Source organism: Thamnophis elegans, chromosome 5, assembly GCF_009769535.1.
Source record: "Thamnophis elegans isolate rThaEle1 chromosome 5, rThaEle1.pri, whole genome shotgun sequence".
Taxonomy (NCBI): Eukaryota; Metazoa; Chordata; class Lepidosauria; order Squamata; family Colubridae; genus Thamnophis; species Thamnophis elegans.
In genome coordinates this window covers 69,713,295-69,730,115 of record NC_045545.1, presented here as the reverse complement: position 1 = coordinate 69,730,115, position 16,821 = coordinate 69,713,295, and the positions used below count along the sequence as shown (strand labels likewise).

At 42.7% G+C, this 16,821-nt stretch overlaps 1 protein-coding gene across 1 annotated transcript in view; it reads right to left on the bottom strand.

Moving 5' to 3' along the window:
* L3MBTL1 (L3MBTL histone methyl-lysine binding protein 1) overlaps positions 1 to 16,093 on the bottom strand; it is a 41,232-nt gene extending 25,139 nt beyond the window's left edge. The window contains exons 1-10 of the mRNA XM_032218905.1: positions 15,958 to 16,093; positions 8,281 to 8,504; positions 7,095 to 7,239; positions 6,118 to 6,262; positions 4,993 to 5,119; positions 2,239 to 2,326; positions 2,004 to 2,006; positions 1,802 to 1,890; positions 406 to 510; positions 24 to 157 (exon numbers count right to left, since the gene is read on the bottom strand). Of these exons, the coding sequence (XP_032074796.1) occupies positions 24 to 157; positions 406 to 510; positions 1,802 to 1,890; positions 2,004 to 2,006; positions 2,239 to 2,326; positions 4,993 to 5,119; positions 6,118 to 6,262; positions 7,095 to 7,239; positions 8,281 to 8,504; positions 15,958 to 16,093 (1,196 nt within the window). The remainder of the gene's footprint in view (positions 1 to 23; positions 158 to 405; positions 511 to 1,801; positions 1,891 to 2,003; positions 2,007 to 2,238; positions 2,327 to 4,992; positions 5,120 to 6,117; positions 6,263 to 7,094; positions 7,240 to 8,280; positions 8,505 to 15,957) is intronic.
* Positions 16,094 to 16,821: the final 728 nt, after the last annotated feature.

Genomic DNA, 16,821 nt, shown 5'->3' with positions numbered 1-16,821 from the left:
GCACTGTCCTAATCTCCCTACCTTTGGGAGGTTGAAGTTTGTGTCCTGTTTTCTCAAACCAGCCAGCAGGATGAATATTGGGAGAGTCAGCATTCAGCCAAAAGTCATGGCATTCAGAATAGCCATCAAAATGAAGCCGCATCCTGTAGCCACATACCTGCATGCAGAAAAAGCAACAGAAACACATGGGCTATCCTGTTAAATCATCACGTGCTGCTTTCCACTGATAGTGTATGTTATTTTATGATAACAACCTTTTTGCCCCTATTATTAGTTTTAGTACTTCTTGCAACTAGGTTGCATATTCACCCTAAAATGAATGGCGAGCTTTAAATTACGTAAATGAAAGAAACTAGGGACAAACAAGTGATTAGCTGAGCTAGAACAATATGCAACAGATCTCACCTCTGCTACAGTGAGAATAAAATACATTGAGGGATGCTGAGGATCTATGCCTTCCAGTTTCATTCCCACTTTGAAACCATTCTTATTTGGGGTAATTGACTGGTGCTGAAAAGAACAAATCACATAAAAATGTAAGAGATACATAATTTCTTCTAATGATACATTTAAATGGAAACTACTGCAATAAGACATTAACCATGATGGCGGTTCCCATGTGAGTACACATTTTGCCTCCTGTTTCTGCTTCTATTAGAAACAGAAGTTCAGTACACATATTTTGAAGTCTTGAAATATGTCAAAATAATAAAACTATCTCTGCACTTTAATTCTCTGTTGTGAAAGATCGTCCCGTCCCCGCCCCCCCCCCCCCGGCGTGAAATTCAGCAGGTTCTGGAGAACCGGTAGCGGAAATTTAGAGTAGTTCGGAGAACCAGAAAATACCATCTCTGGCTGGCCCCAGAGTGGGGAGGAATGGAAATTTTGCAGTATCCTTCCTCTGCCCCGCCCACCAAACTACGCCCACAGAACCGGTAGTAAAAAAAATGAATTTCACCACTGCTCTCCCCTGGTATAGGTAGTTCTCAACTTATGATCATAGTTGGGGCCAGAATTTCCCTTGCTAAGCACGGTGGCTGTTAAAAGAGTTGTGCCTGATTTTACAAGGTTTTTTTTTTAAAATGGTTGTAAGCAAATCACAGCAGTTGTTAAGTGAATCACAGTCATTAAGCAAACTGGGCTTCCATCATTGACTTTGCTTGATGGAAGCCAGCTGGGAAGATCGCAAATGGTGATCACATGATCCCAGAATGCTGCAACCATCATAAATACATGCCAAGTGCCCAAATTGTAATCGCGTAAAAAGGAGATGCTGCAACAGTTGTTAAGTGCAAGGACTGGTCGTAAATCACCATTTTCAGTGCCACTATAATTTTGGTTACTAAATGAATGATTGATTGTAAGTTGAGGACTAGACTACCTGTAAAAGAAGAGTATCTGATTTCATTTTTTTCTTCCACAACAAAATAACTTTATTTGCTACATTTAAATTTCACTTGACTTTCCAAAGCTTAATGGTCTTTAAAAAAACTACCATATTGTATCCATATCCCAGAATGCATTTTCTCTTTCCCAAATTCATTATTTTTTTCTTTTTCAATGAACATTACCATTAATGTTTGCTTTTTCTTTTCTTATCTTTGCTTGAGATTGAAATTTGAGAAATACATATGTGTTATGGAATGAATCTCTCAGGTAAAAAGAAGCTCCTACAGTACAGCAACCATAAAAAACAGGAACCAGAAACAAGAATCAAGATTCTCTTAAAGAAAAGAATAAATGATTATAGAATAAATAATGTCAAAGCTCCATAAAGATAGCAGGTAAAAAAATAACTCACTTCTTGGAACAAATTTAAAGGAGCAGCTGTGGCTTTTTGTTCTTCTAAGTATGATGCCCAGGTCCAACTTTCTGCCTTTTCACTGGAAACTAAAAATATCAGAAAATGGAACAAATGAAATTTCCAAAACATTATGTTAAGTGACATTTTAGACATCTAGGGCAAAGTTTAGGATACTCTTCTTTTCAAAAATTATAGACACCATCTGCTTTTAGTTGTTGAGGACTGAACATTGCATTTTACTCAAAATCATTAGGTTCTTCCTTTTATTCTGCACTTGTACTTTCTGGCTGCAGATGGGACAGGCATAGCCAGACTGCATCTCAGAATGAATAAAGAAAAACATGACCTCTGACAGAACATACCATTTCATATTTGGGGATTATTAATGATTACATTATAGTTCCTCAAACAAGTAAGCCATGCTATATGCTTACCAAACTGATCGGCATTCCATTCTTCATTACTATTATTAACAGCAGGAAGTTCTCCTCCTGAACCATTTATCTCCTCCTGCTTTAGTTCCTAAGGCACACAAACAAAATCTCATATATTATATATATATTATATAATAATAATAACATTATTCCTCATGAGTTTTCAGAGATAAAATATACTATTTGGCACCAATTTTTTAAACACCTCTGTAGTCACTCCAGGGTTTGGATGATGGGTTACCTGCAATCTTGGGGTTTAAGATTATGTTCCCTAGCTTTCTATGATCCATTTCCGGTTACCTTTTGTAATACATCAAAGAATTTTGTAGCACTCTAAAGACAAACAATATTTGTGATATAAGCTCAAGGCATAAGTTTTCAAAATTCCCTTCATCAGATCTACAAAGTGTTATAAATGCCTGTGATGGATGACAGAGACTGCAAAGAGAGGTCAGTGGAAAATAAAACACAGATGTGAGAATAACCTTATTACACTGGCATTCCCAAAATATTTGGTGCATATGACACAGACATTCTCACATTAGCGAATTGATTAACACAATGCAAAGTGCGAAAAAAATCTCAATTCCTCTTTGAGCCACAGCAGAGAAAGACTTGTACCTCTTGATAACTGCAAAAAGCTTTGAAGGCACCAAGAAGAACATTGTTGATTTAGTGGTGTCTACAAGCTCCAGGTTGGTGATCCAGGACTTATCATAAATTTGCTGTCTTTATGATGCTACAAGAATCTTTGCTTCTATAAGATCAGTTCCAGTGTGTTGATACATAACAAAAATTTGTAGAAATACAGCTAAAACCAAAGCTGAATTGTTCCTTGAGGGAACTTGCAACTTAAGGCAAATACAAATATGATATAGGAGATCTGGGCATATCTTTAATAGAAATAGCACTTAGACTTACATACCGCTTCACAGTGTTTTACAGTTTTACAGCTCTAAGCAGTTTACAGAGTTAGCATATTGCCCCCAACAATCTGGGTACTCAGATTGTTATTTTTAACTTGAAATCAGTCCAATCAAAAAGAGACTTTTATTTTTCTGCTGGTCTATAAAGCAAAAATTGTTTAGAGAATAGGAGTATAGTAATGCTGCACCATTCCAAAATTCCACTATCCCAGTTTTTACCAGTCATACTCCTGGAAAGAGATGTACCAGAATTATGATCAGATTTTATCCCCTGTAAGGATAACTGCAACTTTGGCTCTGCATGCTGCTGCATTTATGCAATGGAATGAATGTGGGAGTATGATTTCAATTCAGAAAACAGAATAGTAATCCTGCTATTAAATAATGCTGTTTGCAGTACTTTAATGAAGAAGAAAGAACTAAGGGGCAATATTTGGTTCCAGATTCCTTGCAACATGTTAATTTAGCCATGTGTTGCATTTACAACTTAGGGATGCTTCTACAAAGCATTTACAATAACAATTTCTAAACAAGCAGTGGTGATATAGTGATACATGAGGTGAAAAATCCATAGGTAGGGAATACTTTATCAAAAAGGAGAAGAGGTGAGAGAAGAGGCTCAATCAAGATGCATAAGCTACTGCTTTCGACTTATCCTGTAGATAGCTATGGTTTCGTAATATATTCGAAGATAAAAGCTAGTTTAATAGAGCATTGCATTAAGGTTAAATTAGCAATGCCCTCCAGATGTTTTGAACTACAGCTCCTTTCAGCTCACACAATCATATTCAATAATGCAGATTATAAATTATTTAATACAAAACATCTGGAGGGTACTGGGCTTGTATAATGTGCGGTTTTCAATGGGTAAGACAATGTAGATTAGTAATTCTGCAGTGTAATGAATATGAATTCTGAATATGTAGGAGTCACTCCTCGTGAGATGAGCAGCCATATAAATTTGATAAATAAATAGGGTTATAATGTATACATTTGTAAGTTTAAAAAGTTAAGCAATTGTCAAGTAATAAATTATTTCAAAACCAAAAAGTATAGGTAGACTCTTTCAAATGACAACTGGCTTTGACCATGTCCAAAATTACCAGCACTATTTTTATTTCTGCACAATGCAATCTGACCGTCCTGACCTTCTCCCCTTAATCTCTCAGAGCGCTGCCCTGTTGGCCAAAGAAAATTATATGAAATGGCCTCCGCCTAGCACTCTGCCTTGTTTCCCCCATTTTGTGAAGAATCAAAATACAACCACAAAGAGAAACCAACAAAAGCTGATGTATCTGGTGCAGCAAAGATATTTCTCAAACCATCCAGTGGAAAGTAGGGGAACAATGGTAAGGTACCATGGGACATCCAACTTAGGAAAAGAATGGATACCCCACTATTTAGTACCATCTTTGTATGTAGAACAACCTATATTTAGAATATAACAGTCACTTAGAAGCAAAATCTTGATCACTAAGTGAATAGAGGACAAATATGAACATCTCTTTCCTCTCTAGGTCCTATAGGTTACATGTGCAAATATGTGTCAGATGGAACCCTGATAATACGCATGTTACATTCTGCCTATGGACCATTCCTTTATATCTATGGGGCACCAAAGAATTTAAAGCAGCTGCACCATCCTCCAGCAGTAAAAAAAATAGTTGCCCATCCCTACTTTGGAGTGTCCACTGGTTAAAGCTATGGCTCCATGGTCTGACTGGCTCTAATTTAGGCCAGTCCAGTGAATGAGCGAGCATGCATACCAGGAAAAAAATGCTGCTATCAGATTCTACTGCAAATACATGCAAGAACATCCCAGTCACACCATTTGCTCTGATTCTTCCTCTTCCTCCTCTGAAGGGCTTTGATAATCTTTCCTCTTCCGTTTCTTTACTGGCTTGAGAAGTTCAGTAGTGTTAGTGATGCCAGCAGAATTCTCCACAATGACAGACCTGCAAAAACAACACCCAAACTTGCAGATTCTCCAGATAAAGTTGCTCAAGCAATGAGACTTGGGTTTAATACTAGAACTGCAACAACATTGACAAAATACAATAAACATTCAGACATTTTAAACATTCAGAAATACTACACCTTACCTACAGCATTTCCACTAGAGAACACTGCAATAAAACCTTAAATAAAATTGATTCATGCAATTTAATTGTTTCTCAACCATCATTTTAGTTGGAAATTCAAGACTAATCAACGTTGAAAATAAGTCCATGCTTGACATTCAACGCTACAAAGCAATTTTGACATCATATTCTTATCCTTTCCTGAATAAAAAAAAGAAACTAAAATACCTCAATCTAGATGATTTTTTTTTTTGAAATTGGGAACATTCATTCTGGTGAAATTATAAGAAAATGTAAAATCCTCATGCCAAAAGATTACCTACGGAGAAAGTTCACTTAATATACGTATGTGTAGGTTGTGCTTCTCTACAATGTTCACTAACTTCTGGGAGTTGAAATCCATACATCTTAAAGCTAATAATATTGAGAAACATTGATGTAATCTATGTTCAGAGGTGGTATTTAGCCAGTTTGGACCGGTTTGCCCGAACTGGTAGTGGAAATCGCAGGTAGGCCTGCACACCTGCCCCAGCTCTATGCCATCCTATTTAGGCACGTTTTCAAGCCAAAGCGCATGGCGGAAGGCCAATTGCATGTGTGGAAAGGGCATGTACGCCCTCACATTTGCAAACCAGTAGGGAAATTAAGTGAATACCACCCCTGCCTATGTTACATAAATTTATCTATATTAGGTATTCAGCATTAATGGATGCTCTTTTGCCCAAGTGCTTCTTTAAAACAAAATTTACAGTATTTCTTTCTGTCCATGGAAGAAATGGAAAAAACAGTAGGAACAAGACAAAAAGTGTATTAATTTTTCTTCTCTCCCTACCTCCTCTCCCCACCCCCTTTAAAGGCAACCTCTTTATTACCTTTCTTTGAACTGCCGGTGACAGTTCTCACTACAAAATGCCCGGCCTTCCTGGGTTGACCCAGAAATATTTCTTCGGCCACAGGTATTGCAGTGGTATAGGTTGTCCACCGTTGGAAGTTTAAGAGGCTCTGGAATATCTGATTCTACAGAAATCAGAATGTGAAAAGCTCAAATAAATCACATCAATGTTATGATAATGAGAAGATTTTCTGGGTCAGGTCAAATTGCAGAATGATAATCCAGTGGGGTGAGCTGCGGGTATGTTTTATGTGCCAATTTTACATATTTTAGGTCAAGGGTACAAAATGAAAACATAATAGCCTACCTTTCAAACCATGACAGAATAGCAGAAGCTATCTCTTTTATATTTTTCAATGGGGTTTTTTTGGGGTGTGTGTGTTAAGTATCGGAATGACACTTTACACTTTGCAAAGGTTTAAGGAATTAATTTTATCACTGACATCACTAGAATTCCTCTCCACAAATGGTCCCTGGAATCATTCATTTTGAAACGCAGCCCCTTACATTTTGCACAAGGCCTGGCAAAGTCTCAAACACAAAAATATATGGGCCTATGATTAATAGCTACAAAAATTACCATATAGAGAAAGTATAAATATTATAGTTTCTGGAATACAGTCCAACTCTTTGATGGCAGCTCCAACTTGAGGGATGAAGAAAGGGGGGCATTAAGAATAAAGCAATTAACAGCATTCTAAGCTACTGTCCGATTGTCTCTTTCCTAACATTTTTACATTATGCAAATTTTATGGATTTTTTTTTCTCTGTGATCCCTTGCTGAATTCAAACTTTTTAAAGTCAATTCTCTTCTGCCATAACAGTTGGGTACACTTTTCTTCATTTTTCAAAGAGTAAGCCTGCTGACCAATAAAATAAAGAATAGGTTATCTGATACCTACACAGAATTTGTTTGCAACATTACTTTGGGACTGGAAATCCTCTCCAAATCCTCACCTGGAGTCCTGATTGGATTGCCCTTGCAGGTAAGTACCCCTCCATCATCCCCATTTCTTTCCGGCTGACATTCCTGTATGGGTTCTGCAGGTGAAGGTTTGTCAGCACTAACTACTTTCACTGTCCCATATTCGTTTATTCGAAACTGTGTCAATACAAGATGGAAAGAAAAAGTCAACAGGGAAGCAAGCAGCCAATTTGGGACATGACAATATTGTGATGGAGTGAAAACAAATTGACCTTCTTTCACTGAGCCTAGGGAAACACACCTACAATCATCTTGGTTTACCTTCACCAACACTTTGTCAGGTAAGCTCCAAACAGCAGCTGAACCAATGCGTGTTTTGGGCATGTTCATAGGACACACTAATGTGCATGACATCAGGAGTTCAGGGACAAAGGGAATACTTGCCAGAATATAGCTTTAGTAAAAGAATGTGGTAATGGATGATCACTTAAGAGGCTGGCCTAAATTCCTTAAAAAAAATTCAATGATCAATTCTAGATCTCTATTAAATAATCATCTCAAATTGGAACTGCAGATTTAATTAAGTATATAAATGCAATTGAGGGTACCTAGGGACAAGTGTCATGCTTCAGCAAAAGACCTGAACGCCAGAGCCAGGTTCTCATCCTGTTTTCCTTTTTTGTGTGCTGTTGAAAGGCCCAATGTAAGTAGTTCTCAACTTATGAACATAACTGACCCCAGAATTACAGTCTTAAATTTTTTCGGTCATTAAATCAGCCATTTTATAACTTCTTCTTTGCTGCTCATTAAGTGAACATTACTGTTGATAAGCAAATGAAGTGTTCATGAAGGAAATCCATTTTATCCAGACGACTTTTTTTCACCAGATAGCAGAAGTAAACATCAGAAACTGGAAAAAATAAAAGTTAAAACTTGCACTCATGTGACAGTGGCAACCAGCCATAAAAGTGAGATAGACGCCAAGTGCCCAAATTGCAATCACATTATGGCAGGTGTGTTTGTGTGGTCAGCCTTCTGTAAATTCAAAATTAGATCGTAAGTAGCTTTTGGGAGAGGCATCTGTCATAATTTTGAATGGTTGGTGGGTGGGTGGTCGTAAATTGAGAACTAATCTGTATCAATCAAGTACTACTCCTGAAATTTGCCCAATGGTATACACACCTAAGAACAACAAAAAAAGAGTCTTCACTGATTTACCCTTAGGTTGCTCCCAGGCAAAGTGGCAATCCCATCTTTCCATTCCAGATCCCGGATGGTGTTGCAAATCTGCACTCCACTGATCTGAGGGATGACTGTTGCTGTGATGGGCTCGTTCCCCACACCCTCTCTTGGCCTCTCTGTCCCCATGTTTTTCTGGGCTTCGCGGGGGAATCGCTGAATTTCTAAGGTGTTCACTGGAAGGGTTATAGTAGTTGTGGTTGCTGATGAAGAAGAAAAGCAGTATAGTATAAGCATACTGATATACATGCAGGTAAATAATTACCTTTGAGTAAATGTCACCCAATTTCATTACAGAGCAATATAATCCAGATATAGCTGAGTGCTGAAGGGAATGTGAATAGAAGTGATCCCTAAGCTTTACAAGAAGTGTAAAATCATTGAGTTGCAAATCTGTAGCTTGAATATTCCCAGGGTGTCCCGTTTTGGTCCAGAGTCATCCTGCAGTGAGGACAACACTTTTGCCTGTGGAGTACCCCAAGACTCTGTTTTGGGCCCAGTACTCTTCAACATCTTCATCAATGATTTGGATGAGGGAATAAATGGGGAACTCATCAAATTTGCAGATGACACCAAGCTGGCAGGAATAGCCAACACTCCAGGAGACAGGCTTAAGATACAGAAGGATCTTGACAAACTTGAACATTGGGCACTATGTAACAAAATGAAATTCAATGGTGAAAAGAATAAGGTTCTACATTTAGGCAACAAAAACGAAATGCACAGGTACATTATAGGTGGTACCTTGCTCAATAGTAGTAACTGTGAAAGGGATCTTGGAGTCTTAGTGGACAACCATTTAAATATGAGCCATCAATGTGCAGCAGCTGCCAAAAAAGCCAATACAGTCCTAGGCTGCATAAACAGAGGGATAGAATCAAGATCACGTGAAGTGATTTACATGAAACCGCTGGGCGAGATCATCCGAAGGCACGGGATAAAATACCACCAATATGCGGACGATACACAGTTGTATCTGTCCGCCCCATGCCAACTCAATGAAGCGGTGGACGTGATGAACCGGGGTCTGGAAGCCGTTAAAGACTGGATGAGAGCAAACAAGCTGATACTCAACCCAGACAAGACCGAGTGGCTGTTGTGTTTCCCTCCCAAAAATTTGACCAACATACCATCACTCAGGCTGGGGGGACAAAATTTACACCCCTCAGAAAGGGCCCGCAACTTGGGAGTCCTCCTGGATTCACAGCTAACTTTTGACCACCATCTCTCAGCTGTGACCAGGGGGGCATTTGCCCAGGTTCGCCTGGTGCGCCAGTTGCGGCCCTACCTGAATAGGGAGGCCCTCACAACAGTCACTCGAGCCCTTGTGATCTCCAGGCTGGAATACTGTAATGTGCTCTACATGGGGCTGCCCTTGAAGAGCATCCGAAGACTTCAGCTAGTCCAGAATGCGGCCGCGCGAGTGATCGTGGGCGCACCACGGTTCGCCCACATAACACCGATCCTCCGTGAGCTGCACTGGCTACCTGTTGATCTCCGGGTGCACTTCAAGGTCCTACTCACCACCTATAAAGCGCTCCATGGTAGTGGATCTGGCTATTTGAGAGACCGCCTTCTGCCAATTACCTCCCTGCGTCCCATCAGATCGCATAGAGTTGGCCTCCTCCGTATTCCATCCGCCAGTCAGTGCCAACTGGCGACTACTCGGAGGAGAGCCTTCTCTGTTGCGGCTCCGACACTATGGAACAATCTCCCCGTGGAGATTCGTACCCTCACCACCGTCCAGGCCTTCCGCACAGCCCTCAAGAACTGGCTAGCCCGTCAGGCCTGGGGATAATCTTATTTTTGCCCCTCCCGAATGCTGAGTGAATGTTGAGTTTTACTGTCTAATTTACTTTGTGCACATTTCTTTTTTTGTATTGTCCTACACTCCCCTTCCTTTTTTGATTGTAAGCCACCCTGAGTCCCCTCAGGGAAAAGGGCGGCCTATAAATAAATGAATCTATCAAAAAAAAAATCTATCTATCTAAGTGTTAATACCACTTTATAATGCCTTGGTAAGGCCACACTTGGAATACTGCATTCAGTTCTGGTCACCACGATGTAGAAAAGATGTGGAGACTCTGGAAAGAGTGCAGAGAAGAGCAATAAAGATGATTAGGGGACTGGAGGCTAAAACATATGAAGAACGGTTGCAGGAACTGGGTATGTCCAGTTTAATGAAAAGAAGGACTAGGGGAGACATGATAGCAGTGTTCCAATATCTCAGGGGTTGCCACAAAGAAGAGGGAGTCATACTATTCTCCAAGGCACTTAAGGACAAAACAAAAAGCAATTGATTGATTGATTGATTGATTGATTGATTGATTACATTTATATGCCGCCCCTTTCCCCAAAGGGGACTCAGGGCGGCTCACAATTCAACCAGGGAAGGGGGTACAAACAGGGGGATAAAAGACAAGACATAACAATACAAAATTTAAAAACACACAACAACCATACCATTCGAGAAGGGAGGCAAAAACTCTTTAGCCCCAGGCCTGTCGGAACAGCCAGGTTTTAAGGGCTTTGCGGAAGGCCTGGAGGGTGGTGAGGGTTCGAATCTCCACGGGGAACTCGTTCCAGAGCGTCGGAGCAGCCACAGAGAAGGCTCTCCTCCGTGTGGTCGCCAGCTGGCATTGGCTGGCAGATGGAATTCGGAGGAGGCCTAATCTGTGGGATCTAATCGGTCTATTGGAGGTAATTGGCAGCAGGCGGTCTCTCAAGTACCCAGGTCCAATACCATGAAGGGCTTTATAAGTGACGACTAGCGCCTTGAAGCGTATCCGAAGACCAATAGGCAGCCAGTGCAGCTCGCGGAGGATAGGTGTTACGTGGGTGAACCGAGGTGCACCCACGATCGCTTGCGCGGCTGCATTCTGGACAAGCTGAAGTCTCCGGATGCTCTTCAAGGGCTGCCCCATGTAGAGCACGTTGCAGTAGTCCAGTCTAGAGGTCACAAGGGCGCGAGTGACTGTTGTGAGGGCCTCCCGGTTCAGGTAGGGGCGCAATTGGTGCACCAGACGAACCTGGGCAAATGCCCCCCTGGTCACAGCCAACAAGTGGTGTTCGAAGTCAGCTGTGGGTCCAGGAGGACTCCCAAATTGCGGACCCTGTCTGAGGGGCGTACTGTTTGACCCCCCAGCCTGAGAGATGGAAAACTTGGCCAATTAGTGGGAGGGAAACACACCAGCCACTCGGTCTTATCCGGATTGAGTGCAAGCTTGTTATCCCCCATCCAGACTCTAACAGCCTCAAGGCACTGGCACATCACGTCAACCGCTTCACTGAGTTGGCACGGGGCAGACAGATACAACTGTGTATCGTCCACATACTGATGGTATTTTATCCCGTGCCGTCGAATGATCTCACCCAGCGGCTTCATGTAAATATTAAACAGGAGGGGGGACAGGACCGAACCCTGCGGCACCCCATAATTCAGGGGCCTAGGGGTCGATCTCTGCCCTCCGACCAACACCGACTGCGACCTGTCCGAGAGGTAAGAGGAGAACCACCATAGGACAGTGCCTCCCACCCCCACCTCCCGCAGAAGGATACCATGGTCGATGGTATCGAAGGCCGTTGAGAGGTCAAGGAGCACTAGGACGGAGGCATGACCTCCATCCCTGGGTCTCCAGAGATGATCAGTCAGCGCGACCAAAGCGGTTTCCGTGCTGTAGCCAGGCCTAAATCCCGACTGAAAGGGATCTAGATAATCGGTTTCCTCCAAGGACCGCCGGAGCTGAAAGGCCACCACTTTCTCAACAACCTTCCCCACGAAGGGTAGGTTGGAGACTGGACGATAGTTGTTTAAAACGGCTGGATCCAAAGATGGCTTCTTCAGAAGGGGTCTCACCACCGCCGTCTTTAAAGCGGGGGGAAAGAACCCCTCCCGAAGGGAGGCGGTAACAACCGCCTGGATCCAGCCCCGTGTCACTTCCCTGCTGTTAGCAACTAGCCAGGAGGGGCACGGGTCCAGTACACATGTGGAGGCACTTACAGCTCCCATGGCCTTGTCCACTTCCTCAGGGGTAACAGCTTGAAAATCAATCCAGTGATGTCCATCCAGATTCTCCCCTGGTGCCTCAGCTGGTTCTGCGTAATTGGAGTCCAGGTCCGTCCGAAGCCAAGCAACTTTATCCGCAAGGAATTGGACGTACTACTCAGCTCTGCCTTGCAAAGGATCGCCCGTATCCCTCCTGTTTAGGAGGGAACGGGTTATCCTAAACAAGGCGGCTGGGCGCAACTCAGCGGAAGCTATCAGAGAGGCAATGTGTGTTCTTTTTGTCGTCAGAGCCCGAAGGTAGGCCCTGATGCTGGATGTTAAAAGCGCTCGGTCTGACTCAGACTTACTGGATCTCCATCGTTGCTCTAGGCGTCTCTTTCGGCGCTTCATCTCCCGGAGTTCCTCAGTAAACCAAGGAGCCCTCCTGGATCCACTGCCTCGGATCGGCCGTAAAGGCGCAATCCGGTTAAGAGCCTCTGCCGCTGCTGAATTCCAGGCAGCAACCAGAGACTCTGCCGGACTGCGGGCGAGGGTATCAGGAACAACACCAAGCTCCGTCTGAAAGCCCAAAGGGTCCATAAGGCGCCTGGGGTGGAACCACCTAATCGGTTCCTCCTCCCTACAGTGGGGGTTTGGTCTCCGAAAGTCAAGCCTCAGTAGGTAGTGGTCCGACCATGACAGGGGCAAGATCTCACTACCCCTCAAACCAAGATCACAACTCCACTGCTCCGAGAGGAATACAAGGTCGAGCGTGTGACCTGCCGAGTGAGTCGGGCCCCGAATTACTTGGGTCAAGCCCATGGCTGTCATGGAAGCCATGAACTCCTGCGCTCCATCAGAGTGCTCACTGAGCGAAGGCAAGGTGAAATCCACCAGAACCATAAGCCTGGGGAACTCAATTGCCAGCTCAGCTACTGATTCGAGGAGCGAGGGGAGGGCTGCTGCAACGTTGTTGAGAGGCAGGTACGTTAACAGCAAGCCCACTTGACCCTTGAGGTCCAACTTCATCAGCAAGGACTCACACCCGACAAACTCCGGAGCAGGGATCCTACGAGGTACTAGAGACTCTCGGATAACAATAGCCACACCCCCACCCCTTCTCTGGGGTCGCGGCTGATGAAGCACCTGAAAACCCTCTGGGCACATCTCCGTGAGAGGGACTCCTCCCTCCGGGCCCAGCCAGGTTTCAGTAATACATGCCAGGTCTGCCCCCTCGTCTAAAATTAGGGCCCGGAAGAGGGGAGCCTTGTGAACTACAGAGCTGGCATTTAGCGACAGCAGCCTGAGACCAGGGTCCTGATTACTCACGCCATCTGGCCTTGGAGTGGGACTCATAGGGCCGGAAGGAGGGATCTCTGTAACGTAGCGAGCCCTCCTTCCCCGGTAATGGCCAGCCCTAAAGTCCCCGCCATATCTGCCCCTCCCTGTTAAGACCGTAATGCTCCGGCCCACTCCCATGTCCGTAGTCCCTCCACCCACCCCCATAGCCCCCGCATTTCCCGACAGACCCTTCGAATCAGTCATCCTGAGATTGGAATGGGCCCAGATCCCCCAAACACTTCTGCAAGGCACTCAGTGTGGGGGAACCCGGTTCCCATCCCAATCCTCGCTTACACACCCAAACGCTCACACACTCACACCCCACAAAATTTAAAAACAGCAATATAATATAAAAGGGAAGTTACACAGGTTAAAAGCTGGGTGGAAACTAATCAAGGAGAGAAGCAACTTAGAACTGAGGAGAAATTTCCTGACAGAACAATTAATCAGTGGAACAGCTTGCCTCCAGAAGTTGTGAATGCCCCAACACTGCAAGTCTTTAAGAAGATGTTGGATAGCCATTTGTCTGAAACAGTATAGGGTTTCCTGCCTAGGCAGGGGGTTAGACTAGAAGATCTCCAAGGTCCCTTCCAATTCTGCTATTGTATTGTATTGCCTGCTGTTTGGCATTTGGAGAGGGGTGGGGGAGTGATTATCCCTTAACACCCCCCTCTCCCTGGCCAAATAGGAATGATTTCCCTCCAACATTTTTTCATTGCCAGTTCCCGGGTGTTATGATATCACAGGCCATCAAAATGCTGCTCAGGTTCCTGTAATGCCACGATAAATGCACATATAAAATAAAATGTAACTTCTTCCCTTCTTTTTCTTTAAAAAAAAATTCCATTACTGCTTTAAGGGATAGAATACATTTTAAAACCTCAGCATCTTATTTGAATGCTCAGTTCAACCTTCTCTACATCTGGTATCTTCCAGATGTCCTAGACCAGTGATGGCAAGCCTATGACACATGTATGACTTGTCATGTTATTTTTAATGACACACCTAGAAGCCACATGAAAAGATGGTGTGTTCTTGTACATTCTTGCACGATTTTCAGAGACTCCAGAGCAGTGGTTCCCATCATGGGGCCCACGACCCAGAGAGAGGTAATTTGATTTTTAATGGGGGCAATTTGAACCTTGTTTAAACCAGGTCAATGGCCTTTTAAGCTTCCTCCGTGTGAGTAGAGTTCACCTTTTGAGTAAAGTAAGAATTATATGTCACAGGGAGTGCATCAGGATTTTAGAGATGTTTAGGTGGGGCATGGCTAAAAAAAGGTTGGGAACCACTGTTCCAGAGGCTGGGCGAAGCAGGGCCCTCTTGTGTGACTTTCAAAGGGTACAGAGCACACCACATTTTACTATGGCCTCTGCACTCTCCAAAAATTCCAGGAAGTTCTTGTGTGATTTTTGGAGGCTCCAGAGGCATGAAAGAATGTGGTATGCTTTCACGTGACCTCCAGACCTCCTGGAAGTTGTGTGAAAGGGCCCTGATCTCATGTGGCTCTGGAGCCTTTGAAAATCGTGCAACATGAGGCATCCTTTTCTGTTCTTTTCAGGTTGCAAGGCCATGCAAGATCATTCTCTGAAGTTTCCAGGACTTTTGCAACCCAAAACTGCCTTGGATAGGTGGCTTTTGTTCCTGAGAGATAACACCAAATCAAAAAATATATTTATGTAAACTTTCTTATTTATTAAACTTTTATGTTGCCCATCTCACTATCCCAAATGACTCTGTTATAAATTGTTTCTCTTTTGCCTGGAGTGGGATGATAGGGCAACAAAGTTAGGTCCACATTTTTGTCACATCACACACTATTACTGTTCTAGAATATAACCTCAAGATCTGTGATAGCTAGAAAAGATGGGAGTTGTAGTCCAACATCCCTGAAGATGCAAAGTTGCTTAAAATCAAGGTATGTAAATACAACATCCTTCCTTCTCATAAGAATGCTATAATCTTTAGCTTCGAAAGCAAATGTTGGTAATATAATTTTTCTAGGGTAATTGTGTTACCCATTGTTTTAAAATTTATTTGCAGTTTGCAATTGCATTAATTCTGTGTACTTTATGTCCTCATATACCTGGAGGGTGGAGTTATGAAAAGATCAACATTCAAGCAAAATATAGTGTTGCAACATCTTACAACTTTCTAGAAATGTCTTTTATTAATGTATGATATCAACTTGAAAAATATAGAACCAACTAAATGAGGAAAAGTGAGTCAGCTGTGTATGTGATCTGATACTAAAGGCATAAAAATGGGGGGGGGGGTTGCAAAAGAATTGGAGGCAGAAAAGTAACAAACTTCAGTATTTGAGCACTCACCTGGTATGATGAAGGTAGTTGCTGGTAAGTGGGCATTTTGCACAGTATTTTCACTGGCTACCAAATGGACACTGACCTCCCCAGTTGCATTTCCTTTTGTGCTTCTTATCACCTCCATCTCTGCTCTCCCGTCCATTACTTTACCTAAAAGAGACAGGATATAATTGGAATCAGCCAGTATAGATTCCATGAAACCACAAGCGAATTAGTACCATATCTTATGCCAGCCTTCTCTAATTTTGTGACCTCCACTTTATTAAGACTGCAGATCCTAAAATTTCGAGCCAAAATAGGCAACAGAGAACTTCTCTATTACAAAAATAGCTGCCAAGGTGACCATTGTCAATCATGATAATCAGGGGGTGGGGTGCTTCACTATCCCTTCTAGTTCCATATCTCTCCTTGCCACCTTAGTTTTGTCTCTCCTGGACAGATGAGCATACTTTTAAATAAAGAATGAGGTTACAGTCCACCCATTAGTTTTGCTTTCTGTCAGTGCCTATAAAGCCATACTTGGAAATGAGGCCGAAGCCTGGGACTTTGTAGCATACCAACTTTCAACTATTTTTAAGCATCTAAATAAATACAAGCATAAATAAAATTGGAGGTAGGGATAGAGTGCCTGGATGGGGCACTCTGGAGGCATGGCATTGCTTTACTCCTATCATAAACTGTCTCCATATGTATGCATAAATTACTGAGTGTGATAACCTTATTTTTTTCAGTGGAACAAAACTGCTCTTTGAAGCTTCTGAGAAATTGTGAGACTTAAATAGATGCAATGCAGGTTTTATTTTTCAAAGCACTTATTCCATTTATTCAATGGTACAACTTTTATTGCTGTTATAGTGTTACTGTACAGTT